General features: G+C 43.3%; 1 protein-coding gene across 7 annotated transcripts in view; it reads right to left on the reverse strand.

Moving 5' to 3' along the window:
* The window catches only part of rnf111 (ring finger protein 111), a 63,983-nt gene that overhangs the window by 35,093 nt on the left and 1,188 nt on the right, over window positions 1-27,702 (reverse strand). For all 7 annotated transcript variants that reach the window (XM_061964077.1, XM_061964076.1, XM_061964079.1 and 4 more), the window contains exon 2: window positions 1,511-2,461. In XM_061964077.1, coding sequence (XP_061820061.1) covers window positions 1,511-2,378 — 868 coding nt within the window. In that variant the 5' untranslated portion in view covers window positions 2,379-2,461. The remainder of the gene's footprint in view (window positions 1-1,510; window positions 2,462-27,702) is intronic.

Here is a 27,702-nt window from a genome sequence, read left to right on the forward strand (position 1 = left end):
GCCATGCAAGTGATGTTCATCATTCCCAAAAGAGATGTCAAACCCCCAAGCTTTGCTGCTTAGCACCCTCTGCAACTAACTGGGAAATAAGGTGAGACTTTCATGTGGTTACAAAAAGAACACAGGTCTCAGTAAAAACAACAAAAAAACAAAACAAAAAAACTCTAAAAAAATAAGAATATGCATTAATCAGTATGGGTCAACGTATGCATTAAGAATGCAGATTAATGATTACTTTAAATATATTGATTTTCAGATAGAAAAGGCTCTTAGTAACATGACCAATTAGTTTTTACATCATTTGTGTGACAAAGCCCTATTACCAACAATAATGGTTAACTTGCCTTCTTGTTTTTTGCTACGACAAACAAGTGCCTTAGTTTCCCTCAGAGGCCTTCCGTTTCCATTTGAAAGCATGCTTCCTCCCACCTGATTTATGCTGTTACTGCTCATCAGAAAAATAGATTGTGATCTTTGTACGAACTATTAGGGCATTTCCCAAAGAAGAGAAAATGGAGCAGATCTAAGCGTTACATAAATATGTTAAACAGTTACAAATGACTATAATTTCCATCACAGCTCATCTGGAGAACATTATCAACTTCACAGACCCACACCAGCCAATCCCATTTCATTGTAATCTTTTGATTGACACTTTAGGATAATCACAAGTTCAATATTGATTTTTTGACTGTATTTTGTAGTGCATTGTATAAAGAGCATTATTTCTGCATGTGACAAAACAAATAGATTCAATGCACAAACTCTGAAATTGTACAATAGGTATCGCGGATGAGTCTTTATCTAACAAATTAGCTAATCGCTGTGTGTTCATCGAGGAGTACGCTTCAGTTCCGTAGTGCACACATTTTGGACGATTCAATTGTTGAGGGTCAGAAAATATAACTTCTGCACAGTGATTCTTGTTTGCTTCTTTGATGAAATGTTATTTACATAGTTGATGTAGCTATCACCAACCCATTGGATCAGGATTACTGAACCAAACCATACAATGGCAAACCAATGTGACCTGTACTACTTGGTGGAAATGAAAGGAAAACAATAAATAAGCAATATATTGATAATAAAAATACACTGAAGGTCTTTCTATTGGAATACACTAATATTAACATTTAACTGTATTCTTGCCATTTGGACTTGACTGTGACACTGAATTTGCAGATTACTTAAAACTGGAGGCAAACAATTCTTCTCAGAATAATTCTCGACGATCACTTAATTCTTATTATCATCTTTGATAAAGGGATCATATTTTGTGTAAAGCTGACCCCCACTCCCAAATAAAACACACATTTCAAAACAATTGAAGATGCATGAGCCCTTGCGGTACCTAAATTTCAACACTCTGTGAAAGCCACAGATGAATATGTACACCAGCTCACTATCTTAAGGTATCAATGTTATAATAATAAACCGCTGGTTTGCCATTATAAATACATGGAGACAGAGAGAGATAATAGAGAAGTACAGAATCAAGGGCAGTAATTACCTGTGGCTACAGCAGCACTGTTGGGCTGGCTGCTGGTGCTGCTGACATCCACATACAACTCATCCTCTGCTTCAGTCGAGGAAGGAGAGGATGACCCGCTGTTCAGCTCCTCACTAGAACTACTTGTGCTATTGAGTAAAGCATATTTTCGACGTGCAATTACTTCTCGTTTCTTCCTCTGCAGTAGTAGTCTCTCCTTTTGCTTCTGCGTACGCTGCCCTGCCCCGGGAACTGATTTCACAAATCGTTTCCTATGAAGAGGCCGCCGACTGCTTAAACACGGGCGTTTCAGCAACACCGGCTCTGCCTCTGACCGCACCCACTTATGCGAGCGGGTCCGCCTCGTTCGACCCACAACAGAGCGAAGACTAACTCCGGTGGCTCCTGATGTCAGGAGAGGCGCTTTCTGCCCTGCCCCAGTGGGTCCAGCTTCCGCATCCTCCTCAGAGCTTAGTGTCTCCGAGTCCCCAAATCGTAAGCTGGAGGATGGGGATGATGCACAGTCACTAAAAGATGACTCGTGATTGCGTTCATCCTCACTAGAGTGCTGCAAAGGTTCTTCCCTGGAGCGCTGAGGGGCAATGGAAGTCTCGCTCAGATGGCCCACTTTAAGCGAACAGTCAGATGGTCCAGCCTGTCCGACCTTTCTTTTTCTGCGTCCGCTCTCCAAGTCCTTGTGAGCCCCCGTGTCCCTCAAGCTCCGATGCCTGGATTCGGAGCACAGTGTGGCAAACTCGCTGTCTGCCATTCCGATTACGTCCATGTTGCTAGAGAAGCTCTTGGCTGCCTCCATGGACTCCGGGTTCACCAGCGGCTCCTTCAGATGCTCCTGTCTACCGTGCGCCTCGGACGGCACTTCACTCTTCATAGTGGCAGGTCTGTCCTGACCAAGCTGAGAGTGACTATGCTCACAGCACTTCCTATGCTTCAAACCACTTCATCTTACAACACCTATAGAACCCAAAGAAATAAAAAAAGATTGTTGTTAGGTTTTTAAACATGCTTACAGTTACAATATGATAAATCACATTTTTCAATTTCTCATTACATGTCTGAAAAAAAGTCAGTAAAAAGAAGCAGAGCTTATTTAATTCTACCTCTTCATAGCAATTACTAACATGTTTTTCACTTCATATTCTCAATTTTTAACACAATTTAAATCAATGTATGAGTAATAAGTACAACAGTTGTCAAATATATAGTTGAGTAAGATGAATTGGATTCAGAAAAGTTTAAGTATCTATCAAGATTCTTCGTCTTTGTAAACACTTTGAGTTTGAACAGTTTCTTAAACTGGATCGTATTAGTGCATTTTTTACTTATTTGCTTAATCCACTCCATAACTTAATTCCACGTACTGTTATGCTAGAGGTTTTAAGTGCTGTATGTGCATACAAATGTTTTAAGTTACATTTTTCCCTAAGGTCATATGTCTCCTCTTTTATTGAGAAGTTTTGTACATTCTTGTTGAAATTGTATAGTTAGTCATTCTGCTGAAAGCCTACTATTAGTGACTTTACCGATGAGAGGAAATAACTGAAATTAATGATACAGTGCATAAAAATCTAGAAAGTAATCTAGAAATGGTCTGTTTTATCACCAATGATAAATTTAGGGAGCGTGTCCACATCAATTTGAGCATGTCAAGATTAGATGACATAAAAAGCCAATGTTTTACAAAGCTACACATAAGACTGCGACAAACATTTAATAACTCTCACTGATTTTGTTCTTAAGTTCCTCAAAATGTAGCACACAGAAAAAGAAAAAGAAGAAGTTGACAAGACAAAACAAACTAAAGTATGCTAATATCTCACGAAGTGGGACGGATGGTTTGATGAGTCATCTACTTGGTTGGTTGTTGTGTTTGGATGCTACAGTCATCAGTTGAAATCCGTTGGTCGGTTAATGTGTTGTTTAGTTATGGTTATGCATAAACTACATAACTTGACTTCTAACATGATTCTTATATGTATTTGCACTTTATGGGTATAAAGTACTTTTCTTTGTGTGTTTAGTTCGACAGTAACTGAACTTTGGTGGAGCTTATCAATAAACAACCTCAAGTAGGACTTTTTTCATCTTTAATGTGAAGGACTGTTTACTTAACTGCTAAACTAAATTCCAACATTAAGGGAGGGTAGAATAATTATGTAAATAAATCAGGAGTGTACAAAGAGGAGCCTGTTTTACATTGTACCAATAAAATAAGCAGCAAAAATTGATAACCACAGCAGAACTATATAATGCAACAAGAAAAATATGTTGAGACTAACGATATAATTGTCTTTTAAAATATATGTTTTTTTAGCCTTTTTAAAAAAAACAGCATTATAGCCAATTATGCAAATGATGTCATTTTGACACTGCCCCTACCATGCCCCCCACCACCACAAATTAGTGAGAAACACTGCCTTTGTCACATGACCATCAGTGTTTCCACTCTCATTATAATCCCCAAATTCATGTTTTTATTTTCTATAGAGCAGGGTTATTTAACTAAATTGTACCAGGGGCAACATTTTCAGAAAGTTAAAGGACCGAGGGGCCGGACTTGTAAACTCTGGACAGAGAATCAGCCTGAAGGAGGAACCACATTTAGTCCACGCTCCAAGGTTAATGATAAGGTTGGGCATCATTTCCATTTGCAAGTTTACGGTGCAAGTTCCTCGTTTCGATTACAGTTCCCAACCATTCTCGATTCCGATTCTTTTAGAAGGCAGGGTCAAAGTGTACTATTCTCACCCAGCTATTATTAAACAGTAGTACACTTTCACAAAAAAATACTTTATGAAAACCACTTAAAAAACATTTACACATATTCTGTCGTTTGTGTTAGAGATAGAGATGTTCTGGTCAGTGTTTTATGCTGCTGATTACGATCATTCATTAGTGAAATCAGCCGATATCGATCACATGCATCAACTGTTTTGTTTTATGTATTCACGGTCGGGCTGGGCGATATGGCCTTATATTGATATCTCAATATTTTTAGGCCATGTCACGATACACGATATATATCTCGATATGTGGCCTTAGCCTTGAATTAACACTTGATGCATATAATCACAGCTGTATGATGATTCTACGTGTCTACATTAAAACATTCTTGTTCATACTGCATTAATATATGCTAATTCTAAACTTTCATGCAGAGAGTGAAATCACAACTAAGTAAATTCACCAAAACTGTATTTATTAAACAGTTATGAAGCAGTGGCACAAACATTCATGTAATTTCCAAAACAGAAAGTGCAAGATTGTCAGACATTTTAAAACAATCTATTTGTGCACTTTTGTGCACGATGTCACTAAGATGACATATCAAAACAACACTAAATTAAAGTGCACTTTTTGTACAGAATGCCACTACAATTTTTTAAAAAGTGCACTTTTGTGCATGATGTCACACAAGATATTTTGAAAAACTGTAAAATAAAAATTAGCTGCATAATAGGAAATCAAATAGTGTATGTCCTTCGATATGTGGTAGATTACTTCGGACGTTATCTCCTTCTGTTGTTGACAATTTTTTTCATATGGTGTTGATCTGGAAATGGAAGAAGTCAGGCTCAATGTTGACATGCGGAGTTTCAAGCACTCTTCATTCTCTGGCGGGTGACTTTTCAAATGATGCTACAAATTAGTAGTGCTGCTACTTTTTGTAGCAATGCTTTTGCCGCATACTTGATATATCGCCCAGCCCTAATTCATTGTGGGTGCAGGGCTCGAATATAACCACGGCAACCACAGCATTTGCCGCGACCACCCTTGTCATTTGCCGTAATGCCCTAAAAAATGACCAGTATCCACAGCAACAACATGCCGTGACAGCCCTCCATTTTTTACTTGTTAATAGACTAGGGATGTAACGATAAACGGTATAGTGATAGACAGCGGTAACATTCCAGACGGTTTATTATGTTATTTAAAGGGTTTATTTTTATTTATTTAATTTTATTTTTTTTGTGTGTGTATGTATTTGTATGTGTATACGTGTGCATATGTATATGTGTGTGGGTGTATTAATGTGTATATATGTGTGTGTGTATGTGTATATGTATATGCATGCGTGTGTATATGTGTGTATGTGTATGTATATGTATATGCATATATGTATGTATATGTGTATGTGTATATGTATGTGTAGGTGTGTGTATGGGTGTGGATGTCCGGTGGCTCAATTGGCCTGGCCGTGGATGAGTTGGGGTAGGTGGGTTGGTGGCCTCGGTGGTAGCTGGGGGTGTGCGTTGTTGTGGTTTACGGGGTCGGTCGCTTTTTTGTCTTGGTTTCGGCGACCGCTGGTGTTTGCACTGCGAACGGGCGGTGGTGGTGATGGTTGCTGTGGTGCTACCAGCGGTTGGCATCGCTATGTTGGGTTGGAGTGGTTGGGGGACTGTGGCTGGTATCTGTGCGCTTGTGGGGTTGTGGGGGCTGGCTGCCGTTGGCTTGCCGGCTGGTTTGGGGGCTGACGTGCGGACGGGATGCATTGGCTTCTCCCCCCGTTGGGGGGCTCCGTCCCCTGGCCGGGACTCGTATGGGCATGTTGCTGTGTGGATGGCCGGGATGCGGTGGCGACCTCCTGGCCGTAGTTCATGGTTGTCGGCCACATGGACTGGGGGGGATGTCCGGGCCCTCTACTCCTCCTACTTATAGCACACACAGTCACACATATATAAGACTTTGGGGATTGTCCTGCGGGGAGGCATGGGGGGGGGGGGGGGGGGGGGGGGGGGGGGAGATGCCTCCTATGGGGCTGCAGTCCTCCTGTCTTGTCTCCTGCTCGTCCATCCCTCAATCTTAGCTGCATATTAGACACTTAGGATTTGGGGGGCTCGGCTTGGTTGGGACCCACCATGACCTTGATGTCCCCCAATTTTAATCACATTATTAGTTCCCACAAGCATACATATCTCACTCACGCTACAGAACATACATCAATAGGGACTGGAGGTCGGCTGTAACGGCTGATTTTCTTATTTTAACTACACAGTAGACACTCTGGGAGCCTTGTACACATGCATGGGGGGGTTGGGGTTCGGCGCTCCCCTCATTGCCTCATCGGCCGGCGGGGACTGCGGTCTGGTGGCCTGCCAGGCTTTCATTCATTTATTATTATTATTATTTTTAATGTATTTATTATTTTTATTATTTACTTATTTCATTTTTTATTTTTTTTAATTATTTTTAAAATCGTATTATCTATTTGCGTGTGGCGTCGCGCGGGTCTCACTTCCTGTTGGGTGGAGTCCGTGCCCGTATGGCCCGACCTTGCGCTGTGGGGTCTCTGTTGGTGACTTGATGTAGTGGCGGCGTGGCCCCCCATGTCTGGTCTGGATGCTGTGTCTCGGTTGTTTGGGCGGTGGTGTGTTTGTGCGGGTTTGGGTTGGGGTGGTGGGGTCTTTTGGTGGGGGGGGGTGTTGGTGTCTCTTGTTTACGTGTTGGCGTTTGGGCTGACTGGCGGGCTGGCGCCGGCTGGTCTCCGTGGTCCTGTTGGCGTGTGGTTGCCGGTCGCAGTTTTTTTTTATCGCTTTGATTTGATTGGGTGGTGCTGGCTGTCTGGGGGTATTGCGGCTGCTGTTTCTGCTGCCGTTTGTTTGTGGTGTGGGCGCCCGTGGCTGATGGGTCTGGTGCAGGGGTGTGGCTGATGTTGTGACTGGTGGCAGCGCGCGCGTGTGGTGGTTGTCGGGGCTGACGAACTGTGTATATGTATGTATATGTGTGTATGTATGTATGTATGTATGTATGTATGTATATATATACACACACACACACACACAGGTAAAAGCCAGTAAATTAGAATATTTTGAAAAACTTGATTTATTTCAGTAATTGCATTCAAAAGGTGTAACTTGTACATTATATTTATTCATTGCACACAGACTGATGCATTCAAATGTTTATTTCATTTAATTTTGATGATTTGAAGTGGCAACAAATGAAAATCCAAAATTCCGTGTGTCACAAAATTAGAATATTACTTAAGGCTAATACAAAAAAGGGATTTTTAGAAATGTTGGCCAACTGAAAAGTATGAAAATGAAAAATATGAGCATGTACAATACTCAATACTTGGTTGGAGCTCCTTTTGCCTCAATTACTGCGTTAATGCGGCGTGGCATGGAGTCGATGAGTTTCTGGCACTGCTCAGGTGTTATGAGAGCCCAGGTTGCTCTGATAGTGGCCTTCAACTCTTCTGCGTTTTTGGGTCTGGCATTCTGCATCTTCCTTTTCACAATACCCCACAGATTTTCTATGGGGCTAAGGTCAGGGGAGTTGGCGGGCCAATTTAGAACAGAAATATTATGCTCCGTAAACCAGGCACGGGTAGATTTTGCGCTGTGTGCAGGCGCCAAGTCCTGTTGGAACTTGAAATCTCCATCTCCATAGAGCAGGTCAGCAGCAGGAAGCATGAAGTGCTCTAAAACTTGCTGGTAGACGGCTGCGTTGACCCTGGATCTCAGGAAACAGAGTGGACCGACACCAGCGGATGACATGGCACCCCAAACCATCACTGATGGTGGAAACTTTACACTAGACTTCAGGCAACGTGGATCCTGTGCCTCTCCTGTCTTCCTCTAGACTCTGGGACCTCGATTTCCAAAGGAAATGCAAAATTTGCTTTCGTCAGAAAACATGACTTTGGACCACTCAGCAGCAGTCCAGCTCTTTTTTTCCTTAGCCCAGGTGAGACGCTTTGCGCGCTGTTTCTTGGTCAACAGTGGCTTGACACGAGGTATGCGGCAGTTGAAACCCATGTCTTTCAAGCGTCTCTTGGTGGTGGATCTTGAAGCACTGACTCCAGCAGCTGTCCACTCCTTCTGAATCTCCCCCACATTTTTGAATGGGTTTTTTTTCACAATCTTGACCAGGGTGCGGTGATCCCTATCGCTTGTACACTTTTTCTGACCACAGTTTTTCCTTCCCTTTGCCTCTCCATTAATGTGTTTGGACACAGAGCTCTGAGAACAGCCAGCCTCTTCAGCAATAACCTTTTGTGTCTTTCCCTCCTTGTGCAATGTGTCGATGGTTGCCTTTTGGACAGCTGTCAAATCTGAAGTCTTCCCCATGTTTGTGTAGGCTTCAGAACTGGACTGAGAGACCATTTAAAGCCCTTTGCAGGTGTTTTGAGTTAATCAGCTGATTAGTTTGTGGCACCAGGTGTCTTCAAAATTTAACCCTTACACAATATTCTAATTTTGTGACACACGGAATTTTGGATTTTCATTTGTTGCCACTTCAAATCATCAAAATTAAATGAAATAAACATTTGAATGCATCAGTCTGTGTGCAATGAATACATATAATGTACAAGTTACACCTTTTGAATGCAATTACCGGTACTGAAATAAATCAATTTTTTCAAAATATTCTAATTTACTGGCTTTTACCTGTACCGTCTATATATACAGTATATGTGTACATATATGTATGTATATGTATATATGTGTGTGTATGTGTACATGTATATGTGTATGTGTATGTACAGTATATGTATATATGCATGTATGTCTATTTCTGGGGGTACGCTCTGGGCCTGCCTGTCAGGCGGGGGTCGACGCCTCAGGCTACTGCATCCGGACTGCGTGTCTGGAGCTCCTGGGTCCCACCGTCCATCCCTTCCGGGTGCCCGTCTTGGTTGGGGCCTGCTGGGTCTAGTCCCTGCGTCTATTGTGGTAGCTTGGTGCTGGTGCCCCCGCCCCACCGGTTGCCGGTGGGGCGGGGGCGGTCTTCCCGTCCGGTTGCGGGGAGTCTCTGGGTCCCTCGGGCGGGGCGTCTCGCCTTTCTGCCCGTGTGGGGTGTGGTCTCTCGCTGGCTTGGGGTCTGGCTGTCCCCTGCTTTTCTCGTGCCCTGTCCTCTGCCGGGTGCGTCTGTCTGCGGCCTGCTGCTGGTCCTTGTGGGCGGTGCGGTGGGCCGGGCTCTGGGGCTCCTGTCGCTGGCCGGCTTGGCTGCGTGGGGGCGGTGGTCCCTGGTTCCCTGGGCACCACACCTACTGTTTGTGGGTTGGGCTCTCGGGGGGGCTGGGGCCGTGCTCTGGCTCCCACACACTCTGGGAGTCGAATATATTGTACATACAAATTCACATATGCTCACATACATGCATACATACATACATATATAGGTACCTACGCTCATACATCCACATCCACTACGCTCATACATCCACATACATACACAAATACAGTACATATTTACATACTTAAAGTTCGTACACCCACACGCACATTCAATATACAAACATACACATACTGTACAAACATATATACACATTCTGTACATATACATTCACTGTACAAACACATACACATTTTGTACATATACAAGTACATATGCATACGTACACTAATGCACATAATCACGTTTCATCAAACATATATTAACGTTGTTGCCCTAGGGTGAACTGGGTATAACACATGGCACACGGACAAAGCTTAACCTATTGTTACTATAACAATCTACAAGGTTAATGTAGGTTGCTTCTCTTTCTCCCCCTCCATTTTTCTGCATTCTTTCGTATCTCAAGTTATCATGACGTATATGTATTGTTGCATTTGAACAACTGTATTGTTGATAATAAAAGTAAAGTATTGGTAATGTTTAGAACACTGCCAGTAACATTTGGTATTGAAAAAAAAAAATTACATTGTAGAAAAAGTTGTATTGGCAACAAATCAAGTTTTGTCAACAAATAAATACAAACATTGAAAAAAACACAATATTTTTGGTGGATGTATTCGATGCCAATATTCATATTTTTGTACACTTTTATTGTTTTTGCATGTTTCAAAAGTTTTTATGATCACTTCTTTTTTTACGGTTTTCTTTCTTTTTTTCGGTTTTGCTTCCTTTTTTTACAGTATCAAAATAATAGCAGTGTTTTAGCATGAGGGGCGTGCGCCTGTGGGCGGGGCTTATAACAAGTTTACCTGGAAGCAGTTTTAGTGGACTGTAAAAACAGGGTAGAAGAAGAAAGGAGGACCGATGGCGTCTAAATCAAGTGTAAAAAATATGACATTTTCGTGTTAACCTAGCCATAATTTGAGGATGTAGTATAAGCGGTACAGAAATTGATTATGTATTTTTTAATTATCCATGTTTGTCTCAATATAGCCGTGATATTTGGCGAAACTACGTATGGAACAATACTTTGTTACATTTCCACGAGGAGAGAAAAGAGCGATGTAAGTGTAACTGTATTTATTCATTTAAAAACATTTAACACCAGACATGTAAAGCTTGGTGTGACATAAGTAACCAATTTGTGTGAATATACGAGACTTCGACTATCGTAATGTCGAGCGACCTCCGGTGGTTCTTCCTCTTATTCCTTGGGAGGGAACTTTATATCCAGGCTATGGAGACAGATTCATACACGGAACTTTTTTCAGCGTTTGGAAGTAAAGCCTTACATCTGGTCTATCTTTTTCCTTCTGTTTACACCTTAATTGGTGGACTCATGCATTAGTGTATTGTATTGTATTGTATTGTCAAGTAATATTTTGACTTGTATAAAGAATGTGCTGAAACTACCGCTATTGTGATACATTTTCTGACTTAGTTGCAAATAATACGTTCAGATATCCACATAATATTTACATTTAAAAGTACAACCTACAACATATTTTTAAAACATCAGCTATAATGTACAGTTGAGGGATTATTTAAAATTAATTTAAAAAATAGGCTTTTCTTTTGGAGGAGTATTAAAAATACATAAAAACATCTTCAAAAATAATATCGGGAGTAGCACTATGTGATGTTGCTGTATGTAATTCAAGAAAAAAAACTAAGAAGATCTCTGCCTTTGTGAGACATCTGGATTCCTTTACAGGCATGTTTCTGAGAGAACATCCAACTACAGTGAATCATCAAGTGAGAGAAGCTGATGGTTGACTGCCTTGTTACATTTTATTTAAAAAATTAACCAGTCATAATAAATCATTAATAAACTGTATCTTAACTAATAAATATTAGTAATTGCTTTAAATGTATTTAATTTGCTTTGTAAAGAGAATGTATTAATTGTAATGAATTAAACATTTAATAAATAACAAAAATATATTCTATTAAACTCTTAGTGCTGAAATCAACTGCATAAATAAAACAAATTGTAAAAGTAACAAAGTAGACCAGAGTGCTTTACGAAGTAGTCAAAAGTAATAAAAGTAGGTCACTGTATTATGTTTACAAATAAAAAATTTCTCTCCGAGCATGAGATGAATCTGCCAACAGCAACACATACAGGCCTACTCAAGATAAATGTAAAAAAAAACAATTTTGCTTCATAATTTCATATTTTGAAGCTTTTTTTTTAAACTTAATTTAGACGCCCTCTGCCTTCCTTTCTTTTTTTACGGTGTCAACTTGTTATAAGCCCCCGCCCACAGGCGCCCGCCCTCATGCTAAAACACTGTCATTATTTTGATACCGTAACAAAAACAAGCAAAACCGAAAAAAAGAAACGAAATCTTAAAAAAGGGAAGTCAATCAATCAATCAAAGTTTATTTATATGACGTATTTTCCGCACTATAAGGCCCACCTAAAAACCACAAATTTTCTCAAAAGCTGACAGTGCGCCTTATAACCCGGTGCGCTTTATATATGGATAAATATTAAGATTCATTTTCATAAAGTTTCGGTCTCGCAACTTCGGTAAACAGCCGCCATCTTTTTTCCCGGTAGAACAGGAAGCGCTTCTTCTTCTACGCAAGCAACCGCCAAGGTAAGCACCCGCCCCCATAGAACAGGAAGCGCTTCTTCTTCTACTGTAAGCAACCACCCGCCCGCGTAGTAGAAGAAAAAGCGCGCAGATATCACCGTACGTTTCATTTCCTTTGTGTGTTTACATCTGTAAAGACCACAAAATGGCTCCTACTAAGCGACAGGTATCCGGTTCATGAAAAGACGCAATCTCTCCATCCGCACACGGATTACTATTTCACAGCAACTGATATTCCTGTGAACCGCACTGTGGATACAACGGGAGCACGTACGGTGAATATTCGCACCACAGGGAATGAGAAGTCATCCTTCACTGTGGTTCTAGCTTGCCATGCTAATGGCCAGAAACTTCCACCCATGGTGATATTCAAAAGGAAGACCTTGCCAAAAGAGACCTTTCCAGCCGGCGTCATCATAAAAGCTAACTCAAAGGGATGGATGAAGAAAAGATGAGCGAGTGGTTAAGGTAAGTTTAAGTTTACGCAAAGAGGCCGGGTGGATTTTTTCACGCAGCTCTGTCCATGTTGATATACGTATGTTTGTGATTGCACATTTGCGTACATTTTGGGAGTGAACAGAGTTGTTAGAACGCTGGTTTTTAATATATTATTAAAGTTTGACTGACCTATCTGACTGTTTTTTTGACATTCCTTTAGCGCAGTTAGATGCGGCTTACAACACGGGGCGGGGCGGCTTATAGGTGGACAAAGTTTTGAAATATGCCGTTCATTGAAGGCGTGGCTTATAACCCAGGGCGCCTTATGGTGCGGAAAATACGGTAGCCCTTAATCACATGTGTCTCAAAGGGCTGCACAAGCCACAACGACATCCTCGGCTCAGATCCCACATCAGGACAAGAACAAACTCACAAAAACCTTTGAAACACACAAAAACAGTAGTGTACATAAATATTAATATTGGCACTGAAAACATCCACCAAAAATATTGTATTTTTTCAATGTTTGTATTAAATTGTTGCCAAAACTTGTTTCGGTGCTAGTACAACTTTTTCTACAATGTATTTTTCTTTTTTTCAATACCAAATCTTACTGGCAGTGTTCTGGCGCCATACACTTTTAGAAAAATGGCAGCATGCATGTCTTTGGCTATGTAGTAGTGTTTGTACCACAATTTCTGTGAGCACACACCATTTCACGCTGTTTTGTTCACACTGACCTGGCTTGTTCACCAAACGCAAAGTGAGTGTTGACTGTCGGGTTGTGTTTCAAGTGTGTGTGCAGGTTTGTCGTGTTTATTTACTCCCGTGTTCAAGCGCATTCGGCAAAATGACTCCTCGTTGTTGATACGCTCAACTTGTTCCAAAGGTTTAAACTTAAACATTGCCACACGGTGGCATTTGGTTTTTTTTAATCTTGTCCATGTTAGCTACTGCATGCTAACTAGTCGCACTGTAGAAACTAGTCAGGGCTATCTAGTAAGCGTCAAGCTTGGATTAAATGTATTCCAATGCATATGAATACTTAGGGCAGCTTTGAGATACAAGTGTTCTTAGTTACGAGCTCAGTCGTAGAACGAATTGTACACACAAAAGAAGAAGAATCAGAATCAGAATCAGCTTTATTGTCATTACGCAAGGTAACGAGATTGAGGCCATTCCATACAGTGCGATGTGTGCATGCTAGAAAAACAATGTGCAAATATATAAAAATATAAAAAATGTAGAAGTGCAATGAATATGGTGTGAAATGAATATATACATGAAAAAAAACAAAAAAAAAACAGGGTGGTTGGTGGAATGGGTTATTGCACCGAAGAGAAGGCAGTTATGAGGGACAATGGGGCAGTCCGTTCAGGATGGTTATGGCCCTGGGGAAGAAGCTGTTCTTTAGCCTGTTTGTTTTGGTTTTAATGCACCTGTAGCGCTTCCCAGAGGGCAGCAGGTGGAACAGGTCAGAGCCAGGGTGGGTGCTGTCCTTGATGATGGCACTGGCTCTGTTGAGGCAGCGGGAGGTGTAGATGTCCGTCAGAGAGGGGAGAGGGCGGCCGATGATCTTCTGAGCCGTCTTGACCACTCTTTGCAGCCTCTCCCTGTCTGCTGCAGTGCAGCTGCCGTACCATACCGTAATACAGTAGGTCAGCAGGCTCTCGATGGACGAGCGGTAGAAGGTCAGCAGCAGGTCAGGCTTCAGGTTGTACTTCCCGAGGACTCGAAGGAAGTGTAGCCGCTGCTGAGCCTTCTTGATGATTGATGTGGTGTTGACTGTCCAGGAGAAGTCATTAGAGATGTGGACTCCAAGGTACCTGAAGGTGTGGACCCTCTCTACACGCTCGCCGTTGATGTAGAGGGGGGCAGGGTCGGTGCTGCTCCTCCTGAAGTCGACGATGATCTCTCTGGTCTTGCTGGTGTTGAGAGCGAGGTTGTTCTCCGAAGACCAGGCCGTCAGCTTCAGGACCTCCTCTCTGTAGGCAGCCTCGTCACCCCTGGAGATGAGCCCGACCACTGTGGTATCGTCGGCGAACTTGACGGTAAGGTTGTCACTGTGGGCCGGACTGCAGTCATGGGTGTAAAGGCAGTAGAGGAGGGGGCTCAGCACACAGCCCTGTGGGGAGCCGATGCTCAGCGTGCGGGAGGATGAGAGGTGCGGGCCAAGTCTCACATTCTGGGGTCGGTCCGTTAGGAAGTCCCTTATCCAGGCGTTTGTGAGAGGGGGGAGGCCAAGAGTGTCCAGTTTATTGCAGAGTCTGTCCGGGATTATTGTATTGAAGGCAGAGCTATAGTCCACAGAGAGCATCCGGACGTAGCTCTGCTGCTGCTCCAGGTGGTTCAGAGCAGAGTGGAGAGCAACAGCGATGGCGTCCTCTGTGGACCTGTTCGCCCGGTATGCGAACTGGTGGGGGTCGAAGTCTGGAGGGATATGGTCCTTGATGTGCTGGAGAACAAGTCGCTCGAAGCACTTCATGATTACCGGAGTGAGGGCCACTGGTCGGTAATCATTCAGGCTGGTGATGGGAGACTTCTTCGGCACCGGGATTATTGTAGATGACTTCAGGCAGGATGGGATGACTGCCTGAGCCAGGGAGAGGTTGAAGATCCTGGTGAGGGGGGGAGCGAGCTGGTTGGCGCACGTCCTGAGCACCTTTCCAGGTACTCCGTCTGGTCCGGTAGCCTTCCTGGGGTTCACAGCCAGGAGCACTCGTCTGACACTGTGCTCCTGTACAGTGAGTGGGGGTTTCGAAACGGGCAAAGAAACAGTTAAGCTCCTCTGCCAGTGTCGCACTCTGATCCGCAGTTGTCATATTGCAGCCTCTGAAGTTCGTGATGTCATGAATGCCCCGCCACACCTCCCGTGAGTTTTTGCTGGACAGATGGGACTCTATGCACCTCCTGTGGTCCGCCTTTGCTTTTTTAATCCCTCTCTTCAGGTCGGCTCTAGCAACACTGTACAGTGCCCTGTCCCCTGACCTGAAGGCTGCGTCGCGAGCCCTGAGGAGTGTGCGGACCTGGCTGGTCATCCAGAGTTTCTTGTTGGGGTAAACCCGGATGGTTTTTTCCACAGTCACATTCCCGATGCAGAACTTTATGTAGTCCAGCACCGTTCCTGTGGCTGTCTCCAGCTCCTGTTGTTGGAAGAGGTCCCAGTCTGTGTGTTGGAAGCAGTCCTGAAGTTTGGGGAGTGCATCGTCAGGCCAGGTCATAACAGTCTTTGTGATAGGCCTGGCCTGGCGTCTGATGGGGGTGTAGGTAGGAGAGAGCAGGAGGGAATGATGGTCTGACTGTCCAAGCTGGGGGAGGGGTGTAGCTCTGTACGCGTGCTTTATGTTGGTATACACGTGGTCCAGGGTGTTCTTGCCCCTTGTAGAACACTTCACGTGCTGGTAGAACTTAGGGAGTACAGTCTTCAGATTGGCCTTATTAAAATCCCCTGCTATGATATGAACACCGTCGGGGTGGGCCCGCTGCTGTTCATTGACGGTGTTCAGCAGAAAAGAGAGCGCTGTGTTTACTTTGGCGTCCGGTGGAATATACACAGCCGTGATGATAACAACAGACAGCTCTCTCGGGAGAAAAAAAGGCCGACATCTAACAGACATGTACTCCACGTCCGGGCAACAGTGCTGTTCAGTGATTGTCCCGTTGTTGCACCAGTTCTCATGCACGTAGATACAGAGCCCCCCTCCTCTGCTCTTACCGGAGTCCTTAGTTCTGTCCCGGCGGAGCAGAGTGCGTCCGGCTAGCTGCATGCTAGCATCGGGTATTTCCGGGTGAAGCCAGGTTTCGGTGATAATCATAGCGCAACAGTCCCGAACATAGCGGTTTCCAGCAAGTTGTAACTCCAGGTCGTCCATCTTCTGTACAAGGGATCTGGCATTAGAGAGGAACAGGCTTGGTAGAGGTGGCTTGTGGGGTTGTTTCCTAAGCCTGAGCAAGACGCCGGACCTGCGGCCACGCTTCTGCTTCCTCTCCCTCCTCCGTCTGCGCCGTCTCCCAGACCCGACAACAAACCACGGAGAGCCCTGTGCTCTCGCTATGTCATCTGGGATGTTGTGCTCGTGGTGAAAGTCGCTCGAAACAGATATCTGGTGCGAGTTACCGATATCCAAGAGTGACTGGCGGGTGTACCGGGTGTTTGCAGTACAGGTGGTGCACAAAAGGAAAAAAAACATGAAGAAAAGAAGGAAGAAAGAGCACTGAAATGGAGAGCCGTAAGCCGCTGCGTCTGTGCGCGCCGCCATCTTGGATTTTTTTTTTTTTTTTTTTTTTTTTTTTTTTTTTTTTTTTTTTTTTAAGAGTTAAGAGTCTGGGAAATATATAACTTTGGTTTGGTTAGGATGTCGGTAGACAAGTTCAATTTCCAGGAGTCTTCCACAGAATCTGGAAGAGTTGGCAAACCTAAAGAGGGGACATTTCCCATCATGCATTGTTGCACTTACAAATCTCACCTTTGACACACCTTTTTAAAAAGGAACAGCACCTTTTTTTTTTTTGCCTGTTGATCACAATCATTAAGAGAGATAAGAACACACGTCTTCTTATTTTGCGAATCCTAAAGATAATAATAAAAAGCTTGCAAAATGTGGCTTATGGGAATCACAGTTGTAGCCTTCAAAGCCCTCTATACCAACTTAAAAACCCTTGATCAATGTATATACACTAGGAGTGTAACGGTATGGGTATTTTATCGAACCGTTTCGATAGGGGGCTTCCGGTACGGGGCTTCCGGTTCGGTGCGGAGGTGTACCGAACGAGTTTCCACACGGACATATTAAGTCGCGTACTGCACGTTGTGTAAACAATACTCAAAATGCCGGACACCTGAGGCACCCAAGAAACCCCGCCCCCCGCGGTGCCCCCCAAACGCCCCAAATGTCCGGCACCCCGAGTTATGGTTGCGTGTATTAACAATGTACGTTCAGAGTTAAGAAGGTTAAAAACAAAACAAATTGTGCGCGCAGCAGCATTCGTGAGGGAGGGGGAGAGACAGAGAGAGCGCGAGCGAGAGAGTTATGATAAACGCGCATGCTTTTTATCCATAGATTTATCAGATTTAATTTTTTATTATCTATAGCAAGGGTGTCAAAAGTGTGTCCCGGAGGACATTTGCGGCCCACAGCTAATGTTTTAAAGGCCCACGGCACATTCTAAAAATACTACTAAAATAAACAAAAACATAACAAAAGTGAAATAAAAAAGCTTAAAGGTTAAATGTAATTTAGAAAAAGTTGCAATGTTGACTAATAAAACAAAGCTGTTTTTTTTTCTTTCAAACTGTCATTGCTCAAAACATAATTTTGAATCAAAATCAATGTTATTATGGATTTTTGACCTATCCAAGGTTCGGATTACTTCACATCAAATATTCCACAAAGAAAAATATTTTTGGTGGAAGATTTTGCAAATTTGGTAAATAAATAACCAAAAAATTTATATTTTTTTGTTTTCTTACTGTACAGAAAATTAACCGAACCGTGACCTCTGAACCGAGGTACGTACCGAACCGAAATTTTTGTGTACTGTTACACCCCTAATATACACACTGCAAGTATAAATAGAATGTAGTAACAGACACGTTCATAACAATAGTTATGTGTTATATGTTCAATATTTACCGTATTTTGGTAATTTTATGCATTACCAGAACTTCTTTTCTCAGCGCATTTATTTCACTTTCAACTTCGGCAAAAAATGTGTGTTCCTACTTCTGGACACAAATGCGAATGTGTCGTTACCATGGGAGATCTGGCAAAAGGCAACGCAAATGACCATTTTTGGACAAATGAGGATTCACAACCCTATCTTTTTGAAGCTGAATATACTGAGGATGAATAGAAGGCATATAGAAGCCAGCAAGAACAGAGGGTGAAACGTTGGAGCAGATGGTAGCTGAGAGAGTAAGGTCAGCGTGACATGCAGGTATAAATGTGGAAACTGGGAGCCTAGCTATGCGGACATATATGGTGTGCTTGCCCAAAGTCAACTTGAAAATCTTCCCCGACCAGCTGGAACAAACCAACAACTGTCCATCGAGTGAGTCACTATAATATTGACCATGATACACAAAGCACATCATGCCTGTTATTACTACTACATACGCTACAAAACAAACAAAACATGAAATGTGGGCTAACACCTTACAGACTAAGATACTCTAATATGATTGTTCATGTTTATCGGCAGCACAGATTGGTGTCCTATTGCATTGTATTGTGCATTACAAACTCGAAAGCGATTCAGCTATGGATGGAAAAGCTAGCTTATCTCTTACTGCAGCTAGCTTACGACTAATGCCTTAGCATGCTGTCCCAAGACGATGTCTTACTACGCTAGAAAAAGAGTTCCTCAGTGTTCGCTCTTAAAATAATGTCACTAAAGCTTGGTTACAGGTTACGGAACATAAATTAAGTATTGTTGGCAGTAGGGCTGGGCGATATATCGATACACACGATATATCGCGGGTTTGTATGACTATATCGTGATATTCGAGGATACGTTCTCACACAGTTGCTTTTAGCTGCTGGCATTACACTACAGGCTCTTCCCACTCTTTCCTGTGTCTCCTTCTCACAGACAGATAAGCGCACCTTCTTACACACGTCACATACTGTCACGTCATACGTCATACTCGTGGTAATACGAGAGAAGATGGTGCGAATCTGGTAACAAATGAAGGAATAATTAATTCCCCCAAAAAACAGCCGGGGGTCCATCGTCTGGCGGTGTTTTGGCTTCAAGTGGGAATATGTCGAACAGACAACCGTAATTTGTCAAGTGTGGGGCAAAAGCGTTGCTATAAAAAGTAGCATTACTGCTAATATGTAGCATCATTTGAAAAGTCACCTGCTAGAGAATGAAGAGTGCTTACTCCGCATGTCAACATCTCCGTTCGGTGCCACACGCCCACACTATCAAAATGCTGAGGCAAACATCTCCAGATCAACACAGTATGACAAAAATAGTGTGTGTTTTTTGTCGTGATTTCCTTCTCTGCATTAAAGTTTTAAAGTAGCATACATTAATGCAGTATGAAGAAGAATGTTTTAATGTAGACACATAGGATCATCATACTGCTGTGATTATATGCATCAAGTGTTCATTCAAGGCTAAGGCAAAACATCGAGATATATAACGTGTATCGCGATATGGCCTTAAAATACCGCGATATTAAAAAAGGCCATATCGCCCAGCCCTAGTTGGCAGTTTTTGGATGCATTTTTTAAAGTGTTTAGCGGCGGAATGGATTGCTCCCATTAGCTGTAATACCAGCCACCAAGAACGAGTCGATTTTTTTAAATTAAAATGCAAAAAATTAAAACCTTTTGTCTTCTTGTCTCTCATTATGATTGTGAACAATAGGCAAAATTTAAAAAAAGTGAAGTTCCCCTTTAAAGTATTGTTTTGTATAGACAGGGTTTAATGAAGCGTTGTCGTTTTTTAGTTGTGTAGAGTTAAATTAAGGCTACTTTTGGTGGTACAATGCATCGTATTAACAGAGATGTGAGCACCGTTTAAGAAAAAAAAGAGGTAAATTGAGGGGAAAAAAGGAACATTTCAATCAGCAAGAGGTGCTGCCACACAAACCCCAGGCAGACATTTTCAAAATCAAGACTACATTTCCTGCAATTGAGTGCATTTCTACATTATATTTTACCTTTAGATTTATTCTCATGTACCAATCTCTTTTGGCTATCTTTTTGACACTTACATGTCCCATGTAATGTACCCCAGAATTTTTAGTTTTAAGAAGATAATTTACTACCAAAATTATCTTTGAAAATGTAAAGTAGAATTCAACAACATGCATGCAAAGAATTTAGAAAACATTTCCTATTTGGAAACGTTATCCTGTAGCCACGCCCCTAGGGTACTTCCGGTGTTGTGACCTCTGTTTACAATCTGTTACGTCAAAAATATACCTTCTCGTTGGCTACTAATGATACTGTAGAAATACAAATGTTTTGGAACTAACAATATAATATTCAGATTATAAACATCCACTCATATTTAGCAGCAAAATGGACAGTCGCCACGTGGTGGCTCTGAGAGTAAACGGAGGCTACAACGAGTAAGGTAGCTAGATGGCGAGCAAACTAGCGAGCTTCTTTCGGTGCTCCTGATCGTCTCACCGTCCTGTAACTCAGTGCGGCGTTTAAGTAAGAGGAACTGCTAGAACCTGCGGCTGAGGCTAGCATTCAACAAATTTTGTTTCTATTATATTTTTTTAAATGCAGAAGTAATATTTTGACACAAAAATTAATGTTTAAAAACACGGATTTCCACGTTTTCGCAGAAATTTCACAAGTCTGTATTAGGGCTGTTCGGTATACCGGTACTAATAAAGTACCGCGATACTAATTGATTGAAATCAGTACAATACTGCCTTTGAAAAGTACCGGTACCGTTCCTTTATCTGAATGCCGCTGTGCGACGGTGAATACAGAGCCGGCTAGTCGAGGAGCACAGGGCAGACGTTCTTTCCAGGGCGGATGTTTTCGTCAGTGGTAACAGCCTTCACTTTACCCGGCAATGAGTCTGCTCAGCTCCGCTTTCCAGTCAGAATTTGAGGCCGCCGATTTGTGACAATCTGGTTGCTTTATTATTAGTATTGCAGGACACAACCGGACCCATTAATTTTTGTACTGCGTAGTGCACGTGCGCCCTTTGTCTCTGTTTACTTGCCCACGCTCAGTGATGTCACTCAGCCAACATGTTGCATTCTCCATGTGATAAAACAAACAACATGTTTACTTGACCCACTTCCTGGGAAACTTATCAAGGAACTGTATTAGGACCATCAGTGCTAAATATTAGAAACGTATCACATTCCTCTGGCACTGTTCCCCTAGCATTCAAAAAAGCGGTTATTCATCCTCTGCTCAAAAGACTTAACTTCGATCCTGACCTCATGGTAAACTACCGGCCGGTGTCCCACCTTCCGTTTATTTCGAAAATCCTCGAAAACATTGTTGCACAGCAGCTAAATGAACACTTAGCGTCGAACAATCTCTGTGAACCCTTTCAATCCGGTTTCAGGGCAAATCACTCTACGGAGACAGCCCTTGCAAAAATGACTAATGACCTATTGATAACGAAGGATTCTGATGCGTCATCTATGTTGCTGCTTCTTGATCTTAGCGCTGCTTTCGATACCGTCGATCATAATATTTTATTAGAGCGCATCAAAACACGTATTGGTATGTCAGACTTAGCCTCGTCTTGGTTTAACTCCTATCTTACTGACAGGATGCAGTGCGTCTCCCATAATAATGTGACCTCGGAGTATGTTAAGGTAATGTGTGGAGTTCCCTAGGGTTCGGTCCTTGGCCCTGCACTCTTCAGCACCTACATGCTGCCGCTAGGCAACATCATACGCAAATACGGTGTTAGCTTTCACTGTTATGCTGATGACCAACACGTCGGATTGTAGTCAGCTGGAGGCGTGTCTTAATGAAATTAAACAATGGATGTCTGCTAACTTTTAGCAACTCAACGCTAAGAAAACGGAAATGCTGATTATAAGTCCTGCTAGACACCGACATCTATTTAATAATACCACCTTAACATTTGACAACCAAACAATTACACAAGGCGACTCGGCAAAGAATCTGGGTATTATCTTCGACCCAACTCTCTCGTTTGAGTCACACATTAAGAGTGTTACTAAAACGGCCTTCTTTCATCTCCCTAATATCGCTAAAGTTTGTTCCATTTTGTCCAGTAGCGACGCTGAGATCATTATTCATGCGTTCGTTACGTCTCGTCTCGATTACTGTAACGTATTATTTTCGGGTCTCTCTATGTCTAGCATTAAAATATTACAGTTGGTACAAAATGCGGCTGCTAGACTTTTGACAAGTACAAGAAAGATTGATCATATTACACCTATACTGGCTCACCTGCACTGGCCTCCTTCGATCCATCCATCCATTTTCTACCGCTAATTCCCTTCAGGGTCGCGGGGGGCGCTGGAGCCTATCACTGGCTTCCTGTGCACTTAAAATGTGACTAAGGTTTTCCTACTTACATATAAAATACTACACAGTCTTGCTCCATCCTATCTTGCTGATTGTATTGTACCATAAGTCCCGGCAAGAAATCTGCGTTCAAAGAACTCCGGCTTATTAGTGATTCCCAGAGGCTAAAAAAAGTCTGCGGGCTATAAAGCGTTTTCTATTCGAGCTCCAGTACTCTAGAATGCCCTCCCGGTAACAGTTAGAGACGCTACCTCAGTAGAAGCATTTAAGTCCCATCTTAAAACTCATTTGTATTCTCACGAACACACTACTCTCATAAGTTAACCAGCTCCCCTGCTGTGCACATGTAGATATGTAGACGCGCACACAGCTTAATGCCAAATATTAGCTGAGTTAGGACCGCCCATCTAACGTCAACTAGTGCAAGTAAAATGACTGAATTTGGTAACAAATTGCTACAATTTGTGTTTTATCTTTAACAGATGTGTTTTATCTGCTCACAATATATAATCTGGGAAAAAATTATAATGGAATAATTTCAAAACAGGTTACAAAAGCTCCTACTTCAGCTACAGTAAAATATTGCATCATTTTCAGTTTAATTATTTTCTCAAAATATCCATCTACTTATTTTCTGTTAATATCAGGTTACTCTGTTTTAACTTGGTTCCATCTACATTTCTATTCAAATATAAAAAGCACTTATTCTTCTGTTTGACTACTTTACATTAGTAACAAGATGACGCCCCCCCCGTGGCTGACGTCTTTGCGTCGCCCTCCCGACAACAACTACGTTTTTTATTTATTATAGTCCTAATTTGCATCCTAAATGCAAAGTTTTTGCACGCAACAGTGAGATATAACAGAGATGCACTTCTGGACATCGGAAAAGCTCACCATGAGCTCACTTATCGTCTGACGGACTTTAACTTTCTGCTACGACGAGACCCCGCTAACCACAGCCAGACCAAAACAACAACAACAAGGCGACGGGGCAAGAGAGCGGGGCTACATGCTAGGCTAAAGGCTAGAGGTACACGACCACCACTACCTAGCCTGCTGCTAGCTAACGTGCGCTCGCTCGACAACAAGCTGGAGGAGCTGAGAACCAGGATTACATCCCAGCGTGAACTGAGAGAAATTTTTATTTTCACGGAAACCTGGCTTTCGGACAACATCCCAGACTCTGCTATCCAGCTAGCAACGCACTCAGTCTACCGTGGAGACCGGACAATGGCTTCAAGAAAGGCGAGAGGCGGCGGCGTCTGTGTTTACGTGAGTAACAGCTGGTGCTCGGACGTACAGGTGGTTGAAAGACACTGCTCGGACAACATTGAGTTTTTGATGGTGAAATGCAGACCCTTTTACCTGCCAAGGGAGTTCAGTGCAGTGTTTGTACTGTCTGTTTACATCCCGCCACGGGTGGACTCCACAACAGCGCTGAAGCTGCTGCATGATGTCATCAGTAAACAAGAGACCGCACACCCGATGCTGCGTTCACGGTAGCTGGGGATTTTAACCACCGCAATCTAAAGAGTGTCCTCCCGAAATACCATCAGTATGTGAACTTTTCTACGAGGGAAAAAAACACTCTGGACCAAGTATACTGCAACATGAGTGGAGCCTACAAGGCTGTACTCAGACCACACTTTGGACTATCTGATCACATCTCAGCTTTTCTATATCCAGCGTACAGACAGCGCCTCAAGCAAGCCCCCACAGTGAGTAAAACTGTTAAAGTGTGGAATGAAGACACTGAACTAGTGCTTCAGGGCTGCTTTGGGAGCACAGACTGGGACATGTTCAAAACTGCTGCTCAGAGGGATGACGGTACTGTGGACATAGAGGAATATGCTTCCAGTGTAACTGGCTACATCAGCACATGTGTGGAAAACATTGTTCCCACAAAACAATACAAGATATACCCAAATCAAAAACCCTGGATTAACTGTGATGTTCGGTCCAAGCCCGCTCCACTGCATTTGTCTCAGGCAACGCTGAGGACTACAAGAAGGCCAGATATGACCTGCGTAAATCCATCAGCGAGGCCAAGGGACAATACAGACGAAAGCTGTGGGGATTCTACTCCACCACAGATTCCCGGCGCATGTGACAAGGCCTGCAACACATCACAGACTACAAGCAGGGTGCAGGGGGGTCACAAACAGCCAACGCTCACTGCCAGATGAGCTGAATGAGTTCTACGCCCGCTTCGAGGTCCTCAACACCAACCAACAGAGAGGGGTTCTGACCACGGAGTGCACGCAGGACCCACCACTCACTGTGACAACAGCAGAGGTACGTACAGTTCTGAGGAGAACAAACCCACGTAAGGCAGCCGGCCCAGACATCATCCCTGGCCAGGCCCTCAGGGTCTGTTCATCAGAGCTGGCTGACGTACTTGCTGATATATACAACTTGTCACTAGCACAAGCTGTTGTGCCCACCTGCTTCAAGACCACCACCATTGTGCCCCTGCCAAAGAAAAACACTGTGACCTGTCTGAATGACTATCGCCCTGTTGCACTCACCCCAATAGTGATGAAGTGCTTCGAGAGGATAGTCATGTCACACATCAAGAAGACCATCCCAGACACACTGGACCCTATACAGTTTGCCTACTTGCAGAACCGGTCCACCGAGGATGCAGTCAACACCGTCATCCACACCACCCTCACCCACTTGAAGGGCAAGGACACCTATGCCAGGCTATCATTCATTGACTACAGCTCTGCTTTTAACACGGTCATCCCACAAAAACTCACTGCTAATCTCCTCACTATAGGTCTGACACCGGCTCTCTGTGACTGGGTCCTGAACTTTCTCACAAACCGGCCCCAGTCAGTCAGAGTCGGCAAGCAGACATCAGACACAAAGGTTCTAAGCACAGGAACCCCCCAAGGCTGCGTGCTGAGCCCCCTATTGTACACCCTCTTCACACACGACTGTGTGGCCTCCCAGAACAACACCAGTATCATCAAGTTTGCAGATGATACTACGGTCGTCGGACTGATCACCGGGGGAGCTGAGGCAGCGTACAGAAGGGAGGTAGCGGCACTGGTGGCCTGGTGTCAGGATAATAATCTCTCCTTGAACACAGACAAGACCAAGGAGATGATTATTGACCCACGGAGAAGGTGTGCACAGTACACACCTCTGTACATAGGGGGGGACAGAGGTGGACAGGGTGAAAACCTTTAAATTCCTCGGGCCCCACATCATCGAGGACCTCACCTGGGATCACAACACCCAACAAACAAAGAAAGCCCAGCAGCGACTGTACTTCCTAAGAAATTTTTGCCTTGGCATTTTGATGGTGTGGAACCGAATAGAGATAAGCGTCTCGACAGACGTCACAATATTTGAACAATGATGACGAAAACTGTTTTCTCTGTCGTGTCCGTGTGTCGAAAATTGTTATGCGCTTATTTTTTTATTTGATTTTGTGCCTGGCATATAATTGCTAGGCGCACAGGCGCGCACCTTAGAGGGAACGTAGGTCACACGGCTGCGCTAGCATCACAGCTAACGTTAGCCATGCTGCTACCTCTCTGTTCGGGGAGGACGTATACGTATGTGACGTATGACGTGACAGTATGTGACGTGTGTAAGAAGGTGCACTTGCTGTCTGTGAGAGGGAGACACAGGAAAGAATGAGAAGAGTCTGTCGTGTAATGCCAGCAGCTAAAAGCAACTGCGTGAGAATCCACAGACCTGTGGATGTGTTGAAGGGGTGCTGGAAAATGCGGAACAGAATTTAGGGAGCAGCAGAAAAGTGGAATGTATTATTTAAATCGGTGCGTTGGAAAACACGGAACGGAATTTAGGGAGCAGCAGAAAAGTGGAATGTATTATTTAAATCGGTGCGTTGGAAAACACGGACCGTAGTTTTTTTTTAAACTGGATCTGGATCGGCATTTTCCCATGCCTTGCCGATACGCATTTTTTGGCAAATATCGGCGGCCGATCCGATCCAAATATCGGATCGAGACATCCCTAGTTGAGAGTGTCCTTACCAGCTCAATCACGGTCTGGTATGGAAACTGCACTGCTAAGGACAAGAAGGCACTCCAGCGAGTGATTAAAACTGCTCAGTACATATCTTAGCACTAGAGGACTTGTACTCTACCAATGCCACCAGGAGAGCACACAACATCATAAAGGACAGTACACACCCCCAGCACAGTCTCTTCAGCCTCCTACCATCAGGCAGACGATGCAGGAGCCTGAAATCCAGGACGAGACTGACAAACAGTTTCGATCCACAGGCCATCAGGCTTGTGAATGCTAACTTGTGAATGCTAGCTAACCCCCCCCCCCCCCCCCCCCCCGTTTTCCTTTTATCTTTTTGTACAAAAGACAGCTACCATGACCACGCCCGAACTGTGAACCATCACTGTAGACACTTTTCACCTTTGATCACTAAATACACTTTTAACTGCTGCTGTGACCCAAGGTCACCTCCATATTTATACTGTTGACTGTCAATCACAATGTGCAATAATGTAATGTTACTTACTGTGCCTTGTATATATATTTTTATTTTAGCTAAGTACCGTGTGACTTGTTGAAGGGTGGACGAGCAAAGTAAGATTTTCATTGTACGGCAAACTGTCTGTTTAACCGTGCATATGACAATAAACAATCTTGAATCTTGAATTAGTATTGGGAAAAAAAAAATATTGATACAATCGCAGTAGTATTGGCCATATACCGATGCTGTACTTGGTATCAAGACTCTCAATATTTGTATCGAGCCACCCACTCGTTTACTGTGAACAGCTCTTAATCCTCCTAATGTGTTTAGCTATTTCTCATCCTCCGGTGATAATACTAACTGTAAGAAATGCTTTTTTTCCCCGCCATGGAAGCGAAGATTGCTGACTTAGATACACTGTGAAGGGACGTTGGCCGCTAGCTCGCCAGCAAGGATGCTTCATTGCGTTGAGCTTGTCACCATCAATTTTAGCAGGACGTGGCTAGAAAGTGTCATAAACATGCAGTATCGCAATATGACGATAGTAATTAAACCATCATC

The sequence above is a fragment of the Nerophis lumbriciformis genome, linkage group LG06 (genome assembly GCF_033978685.3).
Source record: "Nerophis lumbriciformis linkage group LG06, RoL_Nlum_v2.1, whole genome shotgun sequence".
Taxonomy (NCBI): Eukaryota; Metazoa; Chordata; class Actinopteri; order Syngnathiformes; family Syngnathidae; genus Nerophis; species Nerophis lumbriciformis.